The 16,974-nt window shown below is 39.4% G+C and overlaps 2 protein-coding genes across 8 annotated transcripts in view; both read left to right on the top strand.

The window, feature by feature from the left end:
- myo3b (myosin IIIB) overlaps positions 1–13,809 on the top strand; it is a 74,525-nt gene extending 60,716 nt beyond the window's left edge. For 6 of the 7 annotated variants that reach the window (XM_035955494.2, XM_035955492.2, XM_035955493.2 and 3 more), the window contains one exon: positions 6,627–6,762. The gene's annotated coding sequence lies outside the window, so the exon portion shown is untranslated. Of the gene's footprint in view, positions 1–6,626; positions 6,763–13,328 lie in introns of those variants that run through there. The other variant, XM_055015121.1, reaches the window with a different exon arrangement.
- On the top strand, positions 9,511–12,202 carry sp5a (Sp5 transcription factor a). The gene is made up of 2 exons (XM_023286377.3): positions 9,511–10,429; positions 10,674–12,202. The coding sequence occupies exons 1-2, from the start codon at positions 10,379–10,381 to the stop codon at positions 11,748–11,750; spliced, it is 1,128 nt and encodes a 375-aa protein (XP_023142145.1). The 5' UTR covers positions 9,511–10,378; the 3' UTR covers positions 11,751–12,202.
- Positions 13,810–16,974: the final 3,165 nt, after the last annotated feature.

Raw genomic sequence — 16,974 nt, 5'->3', positions numbered from 1 at the left:
TCCTGCACTAAATAAGAAATTACCATTCAGCGTACAAACTGCTGTGAAATGGTACAGATGTTGCATCAATAAATAAATTAATGACAATAGACATAACAAAGAATGCACCATCGTGGGGTTTACGAGGGGAGGAGGGGACTCATTAATAAAAACATTTTGCAAAGTCACAATGAAACACTTGAACTAGAGCATCCACTCTTCTGAAATATTGTGCCAGATTTTTAGGCTCTGCAGGGCTGCAATTAGTGATTATTCCCATTATCCATGTATCTGTTAATGGCTTTATTGATTGATTTATTTTATTGTATGATGTTAAAGATATTGACAAATGTTAGTGATAAAAATTATCTCCTCATCTGTCTGGTTTGCATTAAAAAAGAAATCCATAATATTCAGTTTACAACGGCATGAACTGAAGCAAGCCAAGTGTTAGGGTTCACTAATAGTAATTATTATTATTAATTTCTGTTGTTTTGCTAATGAAATAATTGACCCATTTTGTCAGCACTGCTCTACATTCACAATAAGGAGCTCCTCATTTTGCAGGCAGGATGCTTCTAAATTCAGCGCTGTTAACCTGACGTGGAAACATCTGAATTTTCGAGCATTATGTCTACTGTCTAAGACGGATCCAGAGACAAATCCTTGTGAAACCCAAAACTCTTTCGACGAGTTCTCCCACAGCGAGTTGCCTGTAGTTAGAGGGGCTTTGTGCTGTCTGAGTGCTAGAATCACCACACAGAGCTTCACAGAGGCAGAGCTAGACCTCACTTTGAATTTCACCCTAAATACAGGAATTTTCTTTTAAGATGTGAAGTGTCGGAAATGCAGGGCTGGCGAGTTGATTTGTAGAGCTTTTTTTTTTCTTTTCAATTTGCATATCATTTACTGCATCTCCCTTTGTTGACACCCGAGGGCCTGAGAGGAGATTTTGATCTTAATAGGAAGAGTAGGGTGGTATGACTGAGGATCTCATCCTCCCTATACTCAGCGGGGAAAACATTAGAGCTCTGCCTTGATAGCGAGACCAGCTTCACTTAGGTTCAGATTCGCAGGAATCCTGGTGGGTTTAAAGAGGCCCAAAGTGTTCATCAAATCCTGCAGCTCAGAGCTGTGAGGGTCAGACTCAGGTTGAGACACTGACGACTGACTCATCACCAAAACATCTCTGCTCATATGTGCTATTTTTCTTTCTTTTCCAACTATAAGATCAGATCAGATCCTCTGAAATTTCATTATAGGTGAAACTTCTTACAAGTGATATTTGAGTTGGTTTTGACTGCACTGGTTTCGTCACTTGACAACATTGTGGTTCTAACCCTGTAATTTTCCAACCATAACTATGCTGTTTGTTGTTTCAAACAGCCACAATGCTTGTAGAGTGAATGCGGTTAATTCCAACAGTTTGAAAAGTTTAACATCTTGTGACACATCTCCTGAAGTAAAACAGACTATTAGGTATTAGAAAAAGTGTAAAGATCTTTTACATTGATAGAAGTAGATATACCACAATGTAAAAGTTACTGAATTACAATGAAGAGACCTACATTCCAAAGTGATGGCAGGAAAATGAAGTTTAAAGTAAAGATTCTTTATGCAGAAAGTCATTCCAGTCATTTTTAGATTATTGGATTCAAATGAGTGATGCATGATGTGTAAGCAGCATTTTATCCAGCAGTAGTTTAATTTTTAAATTTCAAGTGTTAGCTGTTAATCTATAACAATGCATTGTTTTCTGCTATTATTTTAGGTTTTGTTCCTATTAACTGCATCTGTTAAATACATCTGGTGGAATAAACTGAAATACAGTAAAGTAGAAGTTTAAAGTAGTAGCATTAAATAAAAATGTTAAAGTAAAGTGCCCATACATAAGTAGAGTAGTTGAGTAAATATACTTCTTACACAGACAGAATAATCCATCATTACTGAATTAAATGTTAAAATAATTTTGATCTAAAAACTACATTGTTGTCTTATGTTAATTGAGTTTGCATAATTATAAATAATGGATTTTTTAAAAAATATGTCCCTTTGACTTTATTGTCACATGCAAAAATGTAAAGAGTAATACCCCAGACCACTGGCAGTGTTATAATGTGGTGTCACAGTTAGTTCAGAAGCATTTCACCTCCGGTCGTAGCCACAGATCCTGCAATAATTAAAATCCTCGTTGTGCATTACTCCCTTGCTGGGATAGTTGGTTCCTCTGAAGAGCAGTCTGAAATAGGTCACCCCAGCACCCTGTAGTGCATCTTAAAAGTACACTGAATCAATTAAGTGTGATCATGCTCCCTTGATTATTTTGGCCCTGTTTTACCACAGAGAGGAATTTCAAATAGGCTCGCTAGTTTGAATAACAAGGTTGGACTGTGGTGACAAATGGTGCCAGAGTGGGTGTTTCTTCTCCTGTTTTTCTCTGCCAAATTAACTCCCTGGCTGATTGCCTGCTTTAGCATATGAGAGGAGGTGAGCAGAGGTGTGTATGTAATTGGCTTGGATAGCTGATTATGCGTTGCAAAAGGCAAATGTTATGAAATGCTGTCGTCATTCAAATGAAAGATGTTGTGACCTGATGAACCGAAGCTTCTGTGTTTGCACGGACTCCTGGTCGTCTTACGAGTCTGCAGGCAGGACGCCGAGGGACAGACGCAGTGTCAAGTCAGCGTTCGAGGCCTGACACCTGTGTTTTCTTTAATACTTTTTCGTAAATCCAGCTCCCTCTTGTTTTCCCTCATTAAATCTGACAACATCTGGTGTGCGGGAGAGCACTCCTTTAATGTGGCTAACGTTACTGCTGGTGTTATTCTTGCCATTTTAGCTATTTGCTTCATGAGCCACACTTTTATTAAAGCTACATCCAAGGCAGCCCCAAACACTCTTATCCAAAGTTTTAAACCACCTTCATGAAAATCGCTCGAGCTGCAGCCTTAACAAATGATGAAAAGCTTTTATTTTCTAAAGAAGCATACTTACCTTTTCACCTAATAGTGATGTCTCACTTCAAAGAGAGAACACGATTAGGCCAACATTGTCCTGTTTCTATATCCTTTGAGTTCAAAGGGAGAGTTTCAATACAGCATTTCATGTGCAGCCTTTTCAAATACTGTTTTAATGCAGTTTACGTGCTTTTGATACCCAGATGTGTCAGATTTTCACCACACTAGAATATATCACACACTATTTTGGTTGCATAGTTTCTTTCTGTAAGGAAAGAATTAATGCCAGGTCTTGTTTCATGATGTTTTTTTGTTCCCACAAACTTCAATTACAGAGGACGAGCAAATACTTAAAATAGCTACAAACTCAGCATTGTGATGCTGTTTGCTGGCTAATGATTGAAGAGAGTGACATACATGAGCGTCAGCCAGATGCCAGATGTATGTGGAGGGCTGTGAGCAAAAGAAACATTCCCTAAAGACGGCATTAATAAAGAAACTGGTTGAGCCGGGTAGCGACACAGAGAGTAAGAGGCATAGAGGAAGGAGGAGATAAAAGAGTCTGTTGAGTACATACATCAAAGGTCTCTTAATGACAAGGGATGCCATTAGGGTTACAGTGGCTTTTGTTTCAGCTTCCTCTCACCTGCAGTTTGTTGAGGGCACTTTATGCACTGTTTTGTTGTTAGCATTTGCATGATTATAAAATGCATGCATGTGGGGATAAGAGTTCCTTCCCGGCTGCTAATCTTAAGAGGTGGCCAAATGTTTTGGTCAAAATTACAGCTTCCTTTTCATTTGCAGGAGACACATGTAACCCTTCAGTTTCCTCCCACTGTAAAGAGGGATAAAGCTAGAAAAGGCTTACATAGAACAATAGAAACAATCTGGAAAAGCTGTTATCCTGTATGCCATGAAATTTATTGACTTAAAAGTTTTCTTGGTGCCTCCGGTGCTGGAATGGGATTTGACAAATCAGAGCGTGAAATTATGATTAGCCTCTCTCAGTTTGTAGACGGAGCGGGGCACTAGCAGACTTGGCATGGCCAAAGGTGTAACCTGTTTTGTTTTGCCCCAGCATTGCTTTCCCAGATGGTGGGACCAGCTGCCATTGAATAAACGCTGGACTGATAACAGTGTGAGAATTACTACGACCTTGTTTCAGTTTTGGGATGCACAACAGAAAGTTTGTCTTTTTTGTTACTGCCAGGAGGGACTGTAACGGTCACCTGGTGTTCCACCAAAAGACCTTTTGATTGCGGTCAAACTAAAATAGCGACCAGTGTAAGTGTTTTAATATGTGTATAATAGGTCTCATATTTCAATTATTCATGTTTTTGTCTATTTGCTGTTTCTATTTTCACTGTATTTCCCCAAAAATAATCAACAATCATAGCCACAACTGTACTTATATATCGCAGTTGTCTTTTTTCCATTGAGTTTTATTTATATTGTTAAAGAGCAACATAGTCTTTATACACAAATAGTGTTTTTCAGTAACAGGCAGTGGCAGTGTTTCAGATATTTTTCATATAGTTTTATCAAAAAGGTAAGTTTTCCATTAAGTTCTCTCTTATTTTTTGTATTTCCAAAATTAACCTCGGCTGCATTTTCTATTAATTTTGCCAAAACAAAGATCTCCTCATTAAAGAGCCAGCTCAACATATTAGCTTCACATCGATCAAAGAAAATTCGGAATCTTCACCTAATCTTTTCCACATGTGTGACTCTTGGACAGTGGAAACAAAAGGAAATTCATCCTCGCAAACAGAAACATCCAAAAAATCACTTAATGCTGCTCTTCATGAATGCCTTCATATCTGCCAAAGGTCTTGCACAGTTCTGAACTGAACACCTTGACTCCTCTGCCTTTTCTGCAAATTATAGTTTAGTCCAACCAATATATCAGTTGGCTGACATTATCGATAATTATTGGAGTATCCCAGCGTATCACTGTGTATATGTTGTCTGATATATGCTGATCAAAACTGTCTTTTGCAGAACACAATGCAGAAAGACGTTCTTGAGGACATTTAGAAATTAGCTCATCTAGTTTGTCAGCAGAGCAGCTCTGACTGTATTTTTATAGCGCATTCAGCACCGCCTGCAGCACATGTAGCAGAGAAGTACCACTTACTTACTTACTACTTAAGTATCATAGATGAGCAGAAGATGGTGTGGAGTGAAGCTTTGTCTTGGTAACTTGCTAACAAAGTTTGTGAAATAAAATGACCCCATCATATAACCTTTACAATATAAATAACATTTTTCTAAATCGTTTCAGCAGATATACCAAAATTTCTTACTCCTTAAAATTGATATTGGCCGCAAAAATACTAGTAATCGTCTCCCTAATATAAAAAAATGTTTTGCAGTGTGCATCATTAAATGTTGTAACGTCAGAAGATGCTTACAAACCTGAACTGATGCTGAATATTTTCGCAAATATTAACACACTCAGTTGTCTTGTTATTTTGCCCTGTTTCTGACAGTTTGTTCTGAGGTTGAAGTGTCTATTGATTTAAAAAAAAAAAAAAAAAAAGTCTCAAATTTCCCACATTATGTCATTGCCACCTGCTCCACAGCAGCACAAGCTCTTTTTTAGCAATACTTCTTTTGCTCAATCACCCTGGAGCAGCAACACAACAGAAGCTTTTCCGGCACCAGAAATATGTAGTAAACAAGTATTTAAAAACCCAGGCATGATAAACAAGTTGCCCTTAAAAGCTGACAGCACTTGAACATCTCAGGGTTGTTTTGTCTGCAGCATCTCAGTTTGATGATTGGAGGTGAAGCCTTTTTTTATTGTAATTTTTCCTGGGAGAGCACTGCAGGCTGTAACCCTGTACATCATCATAGAGGGGGAGCGTTTTCCTCTTTAAGGATGGATTAAGGCATCCAGGGTGGGCTGAGGGAAGGTAAAATGACCTCTCCCGCCTTACGTGACCCCGGGCCAACCCTGCACACTGCCGAGGCTTTGCTGTTTGCTCTTGAATATGCAGAGATCCCCGGCTTCATAGGCTCGGAAGAGACAGAGAGAGAGAAAAAAAACGAGTTGTATCGCGTTGCAGGGAAAATTAGTGAGACCAAAGTTGGAGTTTCTGTGTGTTGGGGGCTGCGAACAATGGCAGCTTTCTGTCAGACAGCAACTTCAAAGGTCTGCTGAGTGACTGCTCTGAGTTATACTTTGTTGTAGATCACTGAGGAAATTCACAGATGTTTTCTCATACGAGACACCATTATAGCGGCTCAAGTACCCAGTAGCCTCAAGCATCTCTCCCTCCCTCCCCCCTCCTCCCCTCCCTCCCCCCTCCTCCCCTCTCTCTCTCTTTCTGTCTCTCCCACACACTCACTCTCACTCTCACACCCCCTCACCCCGCCCTCCCCCTCCCATCCCCAATTCTCTGATATCTCTTGTATGAGACAGATGTGGAACCTGTTTTCTCTCCAACTGTCCAGAGAATATGGAAAGTTTGAAAAAAAAGGGTTCGTGTTGTGGCGTTGCTCCACAACTCTGTCAGATCTACAGTTCTCACTGTCAGAATATCGAGATCGTACACACTTCTCTCACATCCACTGTGGGCCAGTAGAATAAGGTGTTATTGGAATCATCCTAGTGCAAAATTTAACAAAGGATTGGAAAGTGTTTCATGTATGCTGCATAATGTAGTTTTTCTGTCTTTCCTGCAGATTGCCTTCTTCTCCTTTGAACAGGACCAAAACAAACTGCATCTCAACAACACACTTGACATCTATTGTAAATTTCTATTTATTTCTACTAAACTGCTGTTTTATAAGAGTCAAATAAATGTGTTTAAACTACTAATATTGATTATCAGTGTGTTTATTTTTTATGATCCCTGGTGACTTGTGATATTTTCACATTTTGTGCAGAACTTTATGATAAAGATATTTACTGTCATTTACTCTACCCACTATGCAAACACTACTATGTAGGTCATAACGGGCTCAAACTTTGATATATTTTTATCTCTCTTTAAACTCATGAAATATCTTTCTGTCGTTATAACTAATGTTGTAATCGTATGAACACCTGCTGTCATTTACACATATATTACAAACTAATGGGATGAAAATGACAAACTTGTTGAACTTTATATTTTTTTGAAACACAACTTCTGCCATTCTTGTTTACCTCCTTGTTTCCTCTGATCACAAACCGTATCGTAACTTTATATACTCTGCATCTCCCTAAGTGCAGCTTTGGACACATCTGCTCTTCCTAGCACAACTTCTGTTGATCAACTCTCTGCTTTCTGCTTTAAAGGACTGGATGAAATACTTGGATGGTTCTGACTGATTCCATGTTCAACCCTTTGAGTATACTGGCAGAAAACTATTGCAGTGGAGGTTCCTCCAATTTAATTTTCCCATCAAATGCTGCAGGAAAAATTTTCCTTCAGCCAAACCACTGCTGAGGTAACCCTGTAAAACTTGAGGCTTGGCCATAAGACGGCACAGGTTTGGAGCAAGTAAATTACCTCGGGGACTGGACATTGTGTCAAGCACACAGTCATGAATTTCTTACAAACTATATCAAAGTCCTGCTCAGCCAAATCCATCCCTCAGCTGGAGTCCTATTGAGATGCATTAAAATGTAAGAACCTGCTTTTAGGGCTGAACCGAGCATCTCAAAGGAACATATCAATAATTTGTTAATGCTGATGGCTCACAAAATTCATGCAGTTGTCACATATGGCTGAAATTTGCCTTGCATAGCATGACAGCTCACATGTAAAGCAGATTTATTTGAAAATCCAGCCTAAATCAGAATTAATATCTGCTATTTTAATGTCCATACTTCATTGCTGCTGCTGCTGGGGATCACAGAAAAATAAGAATTTGGTTTAAGTGTAGATTCTCCCGTTACTTTAACAGTTGTCTGGTTTGACATACAGTCAGAGAGCAGATTACAACATTTGACATTTATCTGACATTTAAACCTGAAAGCAAAAACTAACTGACGGCACTTTGCTGCACAAATACAAACTTTACGGTGTGGATTGTAAAAATGTTTACCAGTGATGTTTGAGGTGTCTGGTATCTGCTGGTTAAGTTTACAGCATTTGGTCGTTTTAAAATTCTGCTTTCAGTACTTTGTGTCAAATAGTACGATAGTAGTAAGTACAATCCAGCGTAAAACTGCATGAGTCTTATTTTGGTGCCACTTTGTCAGTAGGTATTTGTTGTGAAGACTTTTTTAACTTGTCACAGGTTTATAAGTACCTTAGAAACCATTTTCGAATATTTTATAAATCAGCTGCAGTAAACAAGAACAACACTGAGGTTGTCAACTTGTAAAAAACCTCTTTTGAGGGTATTTATGTCCCACAAACATAATATTGCTATCTTTTCAGTCGCTTTTATTAATGGCTTATTAACATTTTCCTGCATCTATTAATGTTTGCCAACATTTCTAACTGCATGATCACCAAATAGAAAGGATAAACACCAATCAAATGCGCTTTTCACAACCTGGCAACCCAACTGATCTTATTGGTGTCTCCTCACTGAGCCATAAACTTCATTAATTCTGTTTTTAGCGTTTTTAGCAAATACGCAAAATGAAAGCATATTCATAACTGAATTGCAGCTCACATATTAGTGGATGACACCTTTTCATGTTGTCTTAGAGAGTTTTGGGTATCAGGTTGTTTACGATCCCTTTTCTCTTGTTTATTCTTTGAGTTTGGTAGCAGGTTAATAAGTCATCAAATCATCTGATAAATTAATAACGGGAAGTGTCATGTTGGAGGTGGATGATGAGGGGATGTGTATGGCAGCCCAGTTTTTCATATTAATGACTTCTAATTGAAGAACAAAGCTAAGTCAATGATGTGTGAACCATTAACAAAGCAACTGGTGTTAACTTATAAAACGTTCACAAACAGTGGCTTCTACACTGCCAGTGTGACGTCTATGAGGTGATTTTCCAACCAGCTGCCACAAAAGTAGACATGCTTTGAGAAAAATATTATAATGTGACTCAGGATTCGAAGCTTTGACCTTCATGTTTGCTCGATTTTAGCATATTTCCCGAATCAACATCAGCCTCGGCGACCATAACCAGCCATAACAAGGTTAATCTGCACTAGTTTTGATTTAAATCAGCCACTGTAACTACACCACTCCTGTAGCCAGTGTTGTAGTTTAACATGGCTCCAGTGCCGCCCAGCAGGACTCCCCCTTCCCTCACTACTGTGTGTAAAGCCGTGGGAGAGGACTGGGAACATTAATCCCTTCAAAGGAACAGATCTAATTCAAAATCTGCCGCTCCAGACTAGTTGAGAGGACAGTGATTGTTTCTGCAGGGAAGCCAGATAAAGATCAGAGAGTTTGAACTACAACTTCCATTTCTCCGGCTCTGCCACTAAAGTTTTTTTGGATGATATCTTATTTAAAACTGCATAGTTTTGCCTTCATTAAATGTTGAGAAACCAACCACGTTTTTGTGCTATAGTTCACCTGTGTTTTATTTAGATGCAGGAAGCACTAATTGAGACATCAGCATCTCAAGTGTTGCTTTTGTCACCTGATTTAAAACAGGTTTCCTTAACATTACATGTTAGTTGTAGTCAATTTTAAAGCTCAACAAAGAGAAGGTGTTTTAAAAAAATCTAAATTTGGAGTGAGGCTGTGATAAAACAACTGATTGAAATGAGTGAAGGGGAACTAAGCATTTAAATAATTCAGAGAGGGCATAATTAAGTGTTTAATGCTGTGTTGTAGTTCAAAGGCACAACAAAGAAATTAGAATTCAAATTAGAAATGTAAAAGAGATTCTTCCGAGATGAGAACTTTGTGTTGAGTCACTTGATTTTGGTTCTCTTTCCTCCATCAAACAAGCAGCTCTTGGAGATCTCCAGAGATAACAATGTCACATTGTCACATAGGGTTCTGCTACAAATCCTTAATTACAAAAAGAGGATCAGATGACTACAGCATCCAATACCGGGGTCTCCAGGCGGCATGGGGGTCTTTGATCAAGAAAATCCAATTATTTGTGTATATACATTTCCCACATAGTGATTACTTCATTAATTGTCCCGCCTTTATCTCCTCCCTTCCCAACCCCCCTAATAATCAGCTCCTTTATCCAGACCAACAAACACACCATAGGAGCTTTGTGGATTCAAAGGATTTGCTTTCCCCTCTCAAAGAGCCGCTATTCTTTGATGATTGGGCAGCAGCAAACTTCAAAGTAATAAATCTTATTTCTGACTGGCTGGCGGCCCACCAAAGTCCTTATCAAATTCTAAGAAGTGATCCCTCACTCTTCAGATAGACCAAGGATATATCGGAGAGAGGAGCCAGCGCACACCGAAGACCCGCTCCGCAACATATTTGACTGCGAATGCACATATTTATCTAAATTAGCGCCTTTTTTTTATTTGTGTTTGTTTCATCGAGAGGAGGAGGACATGGCAGCAGTGGCTGTACTGCGGAATGAAACACTACAGGCTTTTCTGCAGGTTTGTGCGCAACTTTCTCCTCACTTTGACCACTTTGTGAACTTCTCATTGATTTATGTTTAAGAGATAAAAGTTTGACCGCGCAGTTGTATTGTGATTCCGTTTACTGTTAGCGCCAACTTTTCTATCGGATTGGACGCATTTGCAACAATTTCACCACTCGGTTCGGAAATAAAAAGTGTCATGTTATTTGTTTTACCCCATAAACGAGTTAAATAACATAGAATGTGTGTCTGTTCTCCAGGATCGCACTCCCAACTCCTCTCCAGAGAACTGTAAACACTCTCCGCTGGCTCTCCTGGCTGCCACTTGTAACCGGATCGGGCACCACCACGGATCAAACCCCACAGATTTCCTCCAGGTGCCCTACGATCCCACTCTGGGCTCCCCTTCGCGTTTGTTTCACCCGTGGACTAACGAGGGCAACCCTCAGAGCAGCCTGGCCGGCAACTCCACTTTCGGACTATCCTCCAAGCCCCAGCTGTCTGCGCACATCCAGAGCTCCTTCAGCTCGCACCACGAACTGCCCCTCACCCCTCCGGCGGACCCCTCGTACCCCTATGACTTCTCCCCGGTGAAGATGCTGCCCTGCTCCATGCAGTCCCTGCAGTCCACCTGCCCCCCCACCTACGTCCCGGCCGTCAGCTACGCAGCGCCGACCCCCATCCCGCCCGCGATGCCAAGTTTTGTCACGGGACCGTCCGGCCTTGTCCACCAGCAGCAGAGACAGTTGTCCCCAAACCCGGGGGAGGATATCCCGTGGTGGAGCCTCCAGCAGGGGAACCACGTCAGCCACTCGTCCTCCCTGGCCCCGCACCGCTTCCAGCTGCAGAGAGGTCTGGTTCTGGGACACTCGGACTTTGCGCAGTACCAGACGCAGATCGCGGCGCTGCTCCACACCAAGTCTCCGCTCGCCACTGCGCGGCGGTGCCGGAGGTGCAGGTGTCCGAACTGTCAGTCGTCCACGTCCAGCGACGAGCCGGGCAAGAAGAAGCAGCACATCTGTCACATACCGGGTTGCGGGAAAGTTTACGGGAAAACTTCTCACCTCAAGGCGCACCTGCGGTGGCACTCTGGGGAGCGGCCGTTTGTGTGCAACTGGCTGTTCTGTGGGAAGAGTTTCACCAGGTCGGACGAGCTGCAGAGACACCTGAGGACTCACACTGGGGAGAAGCGCTTTGTTTGCCCGGACTGCTGCAAGAGGTTCATGAGGAGTGACCACTTGGCAAAACATGTCAAAACTCACCAGAACAAAAAGAGCAAATGCCACGACAAGACACTCGATCACGTCAAAAGAGAGGACACGAGGAATATGTTGTAACAGTCATCCGATCAGTAGACTTTAAATAGTGCAATACAGTCAGTCTGCATTAGTTAACCAGTGAGCTGCAGCTTAGAGGGAATTCTGTTAATTCTGTTGGTTGATTTCTTACATCCTGACAATAGTTTCTAACATTGCTGGTCTGTGTAGCACATTTTTGTATATATATAAAGTTTCATAAGTTAATTTGGGACCATGGAGGAAGTTCTAGCTCATGAGTTTGAATTCACTGTCTATATCATATCAAGGAAGACAAGTTTTCAACTTGTGTTTTGATCGTTGTCTTCGGTGGAAGATCTCACTCCCCTGTAAATTATATTTAATAGCTTTTGTTGAATGAAAGTGTCTGTTTTTGCTCCATATGGGGTGTTTTTAAAAGCATGCTCTTGAAAAGATCTGCTATTGTTGATATGACCCAAATACTGTGTGAGAATAAAAGTTATAACATTTTCCCTCATCTCAGAAGAATTCATTTTAATGTCCCTCAGTTAGATGAGGCTTTGAGATGGATTACATTTCACCTGGAATAAGGTGTGTGTGCTTCGTCAACTGTTGCTGTTTGACAGTAAAAATCAAGTGGTACGTTTTCAAGCTTTTTGTTGAGTAAAATTCAAAATCTGCAGCCGAAATCTAATATTTAGACTCCGGCTGTTGGTTCTGCTCAACAAAAGAAGCCAATTTAACCAAAACGGAACACTGTTGGTCATTTTGGATGTTCTAGAAATGAAAAGAATTTCTTGGAAATTCCATTTTGTTCTGTTGTTTAACCTTTAACAGAAAAATCAAGTCATCTTCAGGCGAGGTTGGGATGGTGGGGGGTGTATTTGAAAATCTTCACAGGAATAACTGGGAAAAAAAATTACAATTTAGTGTGAGACAGTGAAGCATAGCTGTGTAAATATAATGATAATATAATATCAGTGACTCCTCTCCATCATTAGCGCTTCAAAGGTGCATTTATATGACAGTATCCTAAAGTGTAATTTAGTTTAACTCCATACTTTATATTTCAGAATAGAAACTTTTTCTCCTTTCATAGAAAAAAAATCCAGAATTACTGAATTCTAGTAATAGGCTGTTTTATTTAAAATATCATACAGCTGAGCAGCATTTTCTCCACTGTTTGGTTATTTTTCTGCCATTTTAGTCAACTGTAGGAATGCTTTAATGCGTTAATGCACTGTAATAGAGGTGTTTCATTTGTTCTTTTACTTTGCAGTGACACTAGACTGAGATCAGACCCAATAACAAACTCTTTTAGCTGGATTCATGTTACAACAGGTGACACGCTGGATGTGCAGCAGGTTTTACTTTTGTGATTGAGTCAATCAGAGCTTTAATGGATACTTGATGACAGTCCGGTTGCATCTTTTTTGACCAGAAGTCTACATTATGTGTCATCATCTCTGCCTTGCTGAAAGGCCTTTCACTCTGTTCTGTTTTATACTGTTTGCAAATATTTCATGTTGACTTCTTCCATCCATAATTTCTGTTTTGTTAGTGGGGATTTAAAGTGCTCTAAGACAGAGACTTTCTAACCTCGAGGCTCTTCCTTCCATGAAACTAATCAACGCACAGAAGCAGCGACGAACTCTTCAGACGTTTCTGAACGGTGACACAGTGATCCAACCCTTCAGTTTAGTCTTTCAGTAAGTAATGCCACCAGTCACACTGCTGTCTGTCTGTCTTATGTGGGATCACTGAAAATGTCAGTATGAAAAGAAGGAGGGCTGCCATTCAAACGAATGCTAAGCTGCTGTTCTCTGCCTCAACAGCGCCCCCTTTTGTAAATTGCAGTGGCTTATCTGAGCAGATTAATATTAGTCTGAGAAATGTAGCTCATGACAGGAAGATGATCATATTTATTCTCAGAGATTTCTTTCTGTTCTTTAGAAGCCTAACTTGTTGTCATACACATTTTTGGCAGACATGTTCACGTTGTACTGCCCAACCTTTATGATTGTAGGGTAAAGCTGCAAAGTTTTGCCCCTTTTTGCCCCAGTTTAGTTCACTTTATCATCCTGTATTTTGCCTCAAATAAATGCCCCATATGTGTTTCATTTATTCATCTATTGTATGTTGAACAGGGCTTTTCCAGACTCAAAAGTTGGGGGTTGACCAAACATGATTGGTCCGCATCTGTGGTGTCTTACTGGACAAAAATCTAGGCATTATTAGATCATTTGATGAACAAAACTGGTTTCAAAATCATATTTTTTCACTATGTTTGTTCACTTCTTGTCATTGTTTTCTTTGGCACCGGCTAAAAGCTTCACCAAAAATTCCTCTCTACAGGAAAACCCTTGCAGAATAATAATATAAAGCAAATTCTTGCGCTAGTGTTGTCTGAAGTTTCTTTACATCAGTGATATTTGAGGCTTGGAAGGCAATAAATTTATATGATCAATAATTACTGAGAGAGGCCTTTAAAACAGACACATTTAGAATAGTGTGTTTCAGCTTAATGTTGTTTTTATTTAGTGTTTGAACCACATTTTGACACATGATTCTGCACTAACCTGTGATGTGTTTCTACATGTTCCAGTGAGCCTGTGAGTTATTTCCAGTTTTCTAAAGAATCTGCATGATATTAACATCACATTCATCACAGAAGGAGAAGAATGAGGGGAAGAAACTACAGCATAGGGTGAGATTTGACCATTTGAACTGTAAAGTCTTTATCCACATTTTATGATCCTATTATAAAACGAAGCCTATGGATGGATGCATTGAATGCTCCCAGACTGGCTCTTCACAAAGGCTAAGATTTGGCTTCATTGTCCGAGATAGAGCGACTATTCTTTAACTCTGCTGGAGGCCGCAATGCTTAACTGTTCGTAGCGAACACATAATGTGCTGTGGCTTAAGTTTATTTTGCAAAATTGAATGAAGGGTTTAAGAACTTCAGAATTTCATATTACCAACGCACCGTCCAAATGGGACTCCAGTTTTTTTCTAACCTTCACTGTGATTTATAGAAAAACATTATTAGCATTATTAGCATAACTATAATGCAGATGATGTTATTTTGTAAGTCAACCCTCATTACAGAACATTTAGACGCAGCATATGAATAGTTTCATTTGCTGTATTTATTCATAGAAATCACCAAGGACAAGAGGCTGTTTTCACCCAGTGCGTGTTGTTTTTTATTTTACTTTTGGATTATTTACCCAAACTAAAATATGGCATGTTTGATATCCACTTTAGCTCATCATTTTATTCTAATTTTTCACAACTTGTGTCTGATTTGTAGTTTTGAATGCCGCATACACTTCATTTTGTACAACTGATAATACATTTATGACAGTTTTAAAGTAAAACGTAAGTTTGTTGTGTCTCATGGGAAAAATTAACCAGTTTGGTAAAATTACAGAACAGTAGTATTAAAAAAAGACAAATAACACTGGGTCAAAACAGCACATATGTAGTTAGTGAAGTAGCCCAGTTATTTGTAGTTTGGAAACATAAGGAATGATTAATTATATCATCTAAAATTGTCACAATCATGTGCTGTATGGCGCTGTATTTTATATGAACAAGAATTAATTTATTCATTCATACTTTTTCACTTTCATCGACTACTGACAGGATCCACTGATGAAGGCCTGAGGATGCAGCTTAAAGCTCCAGATACGTTCTAGTAAGTGGACTTTCAGTTAAAACCTGCTATTATCAAAATGGAATCATGAGTTTTGAATAAATACAGATTTAATTTTGTCTGTAAAGGACGTGTCACAGTGGACAGTTAGTAAAAGCTTTATAACGTGCACATATAACTCTCTGCTCTTACAATATGTTGGACACAATTCATGAAGTGTTTAATCTGCAAAGACCTTAAGACCTCAACTTTAGCCATAAGGGGAATAAATAAAAAGACTGTATTCAACATTTAAAAAAAAAGCAACTTTGTGCAAAAGAATTCAATACAAAATGCATTTTGAAAGAGCATTTCCTATTTCAGTGACAGAAATATTGCACAAATATTGACCAAACTGTCAGAAATTAATGCTGTTTAAGGAAGTTGTCCCTTCATTATATATGTTTATGCATTAGTGGTGATGCTGCTATAATTGTATTGAACCCTAAAAATAGTTTTCATCAGACATAATCGTGATTCACTTCCCTTTGGCTCTGCAGAGGTTTTAAAAATAAAATCACTCGCTCACTGTGGCTTGAATGAAATACCTGATGTCAACAACTCTGCTGCACTCAAAGGAGGATACTAATGTGCTGCCTGATAATTTTACAGCTGATGTTACATTTAGTTCAACAAGTGGAGAAGGTTTATCTGGACATTTGGTAGATTTTGAACCTGTGAGCTGAAGTTAAACTGTCTGAATAACATCTTTCTTCAGTTTTCGGTGCTTCTGTGCCCTCGAATGTAGTGCGTTTACTGTTGCTAACGTGACAATAAGCCTTAACTAAGCAGTGATTTTAATCCAAACTGAGTCTAACCGGGAAGTTTATTGATTTATTAAACTTACCAAACCAAATCCTAATTAACAAGCATCACATCATAAAACCTTCTATTTTTCAACAATGATTTGTGATAGTTTTGTAGGTTAAAGACAGCACATAATAAAATTATATCAGGTGTTTTTTCTAGATAGTCGGCCTCACTTTTTTGTTTCAACAGAAGTAAACACATTGAATGCATCAAGAGAATTTGAACAATGACGACATGGCTTAGATTAAAAAAAAAAGAACTCAGGAATAACTACAAATCTTTGAACAAAACCATCAGAATATCCAAAATGATTCACAGTTTCCACCCTGCAGCTACTTGCCTATGAATAAATGGAAAGATGCTTCCTGGCACCTGTAGCCGCTGCAGAGTTATAGACGCTCTTTGAAGTGAGCCACATAAGAGACTCGAGCTCAGCAGTTCTGCTCGTTCACAGTCGAGCTTTAAGTGTCTTCTAGCTGCGAGAAGGTGATAGTGATTTTCATGTCTCACAGGAGACCCATTAAAACTACACCCAGTGGTTATATCAACACAACAGACTCGCTCAGTCGAAGACAATAAAGCTCATATTGGAGTGTAACCGGGATGACCTCACACTGCATCCCAGCCCATTTACAAAGCAGAACAGCAGAAAGTCCCTCTTGTTCTTTACCTAACACACAGATGTCCTTGCTTTACTGTTTCGTGCAGACATTCAGATTCATTTTCTGGCGTTAAATAATTTCTCTGATTCTAACCAGTCTCTTTCAGTCATTT

The sequence above is a fragment of the Amphiprion ocellaris genome, chromosome 11 (assembly GCF_022539595.1).
Source record: "Amphiprion ocellaris isolate individual 3 ecotype Okinawa chromosome 11, ASM2253959v1, whole genome shotgun sequence".
NCBI classification, from domain to species: Eukaryota; Metazoa; Chordata; class Actinopteri; family Pomacentridae; genus Amphiprion; species Amphiprion ocellaris.
The sequence above is the reverse complement of the archived record's forward strand: the minus strand, read 5'-3'. Positions and strand labels throughout refer to the sequence as shown.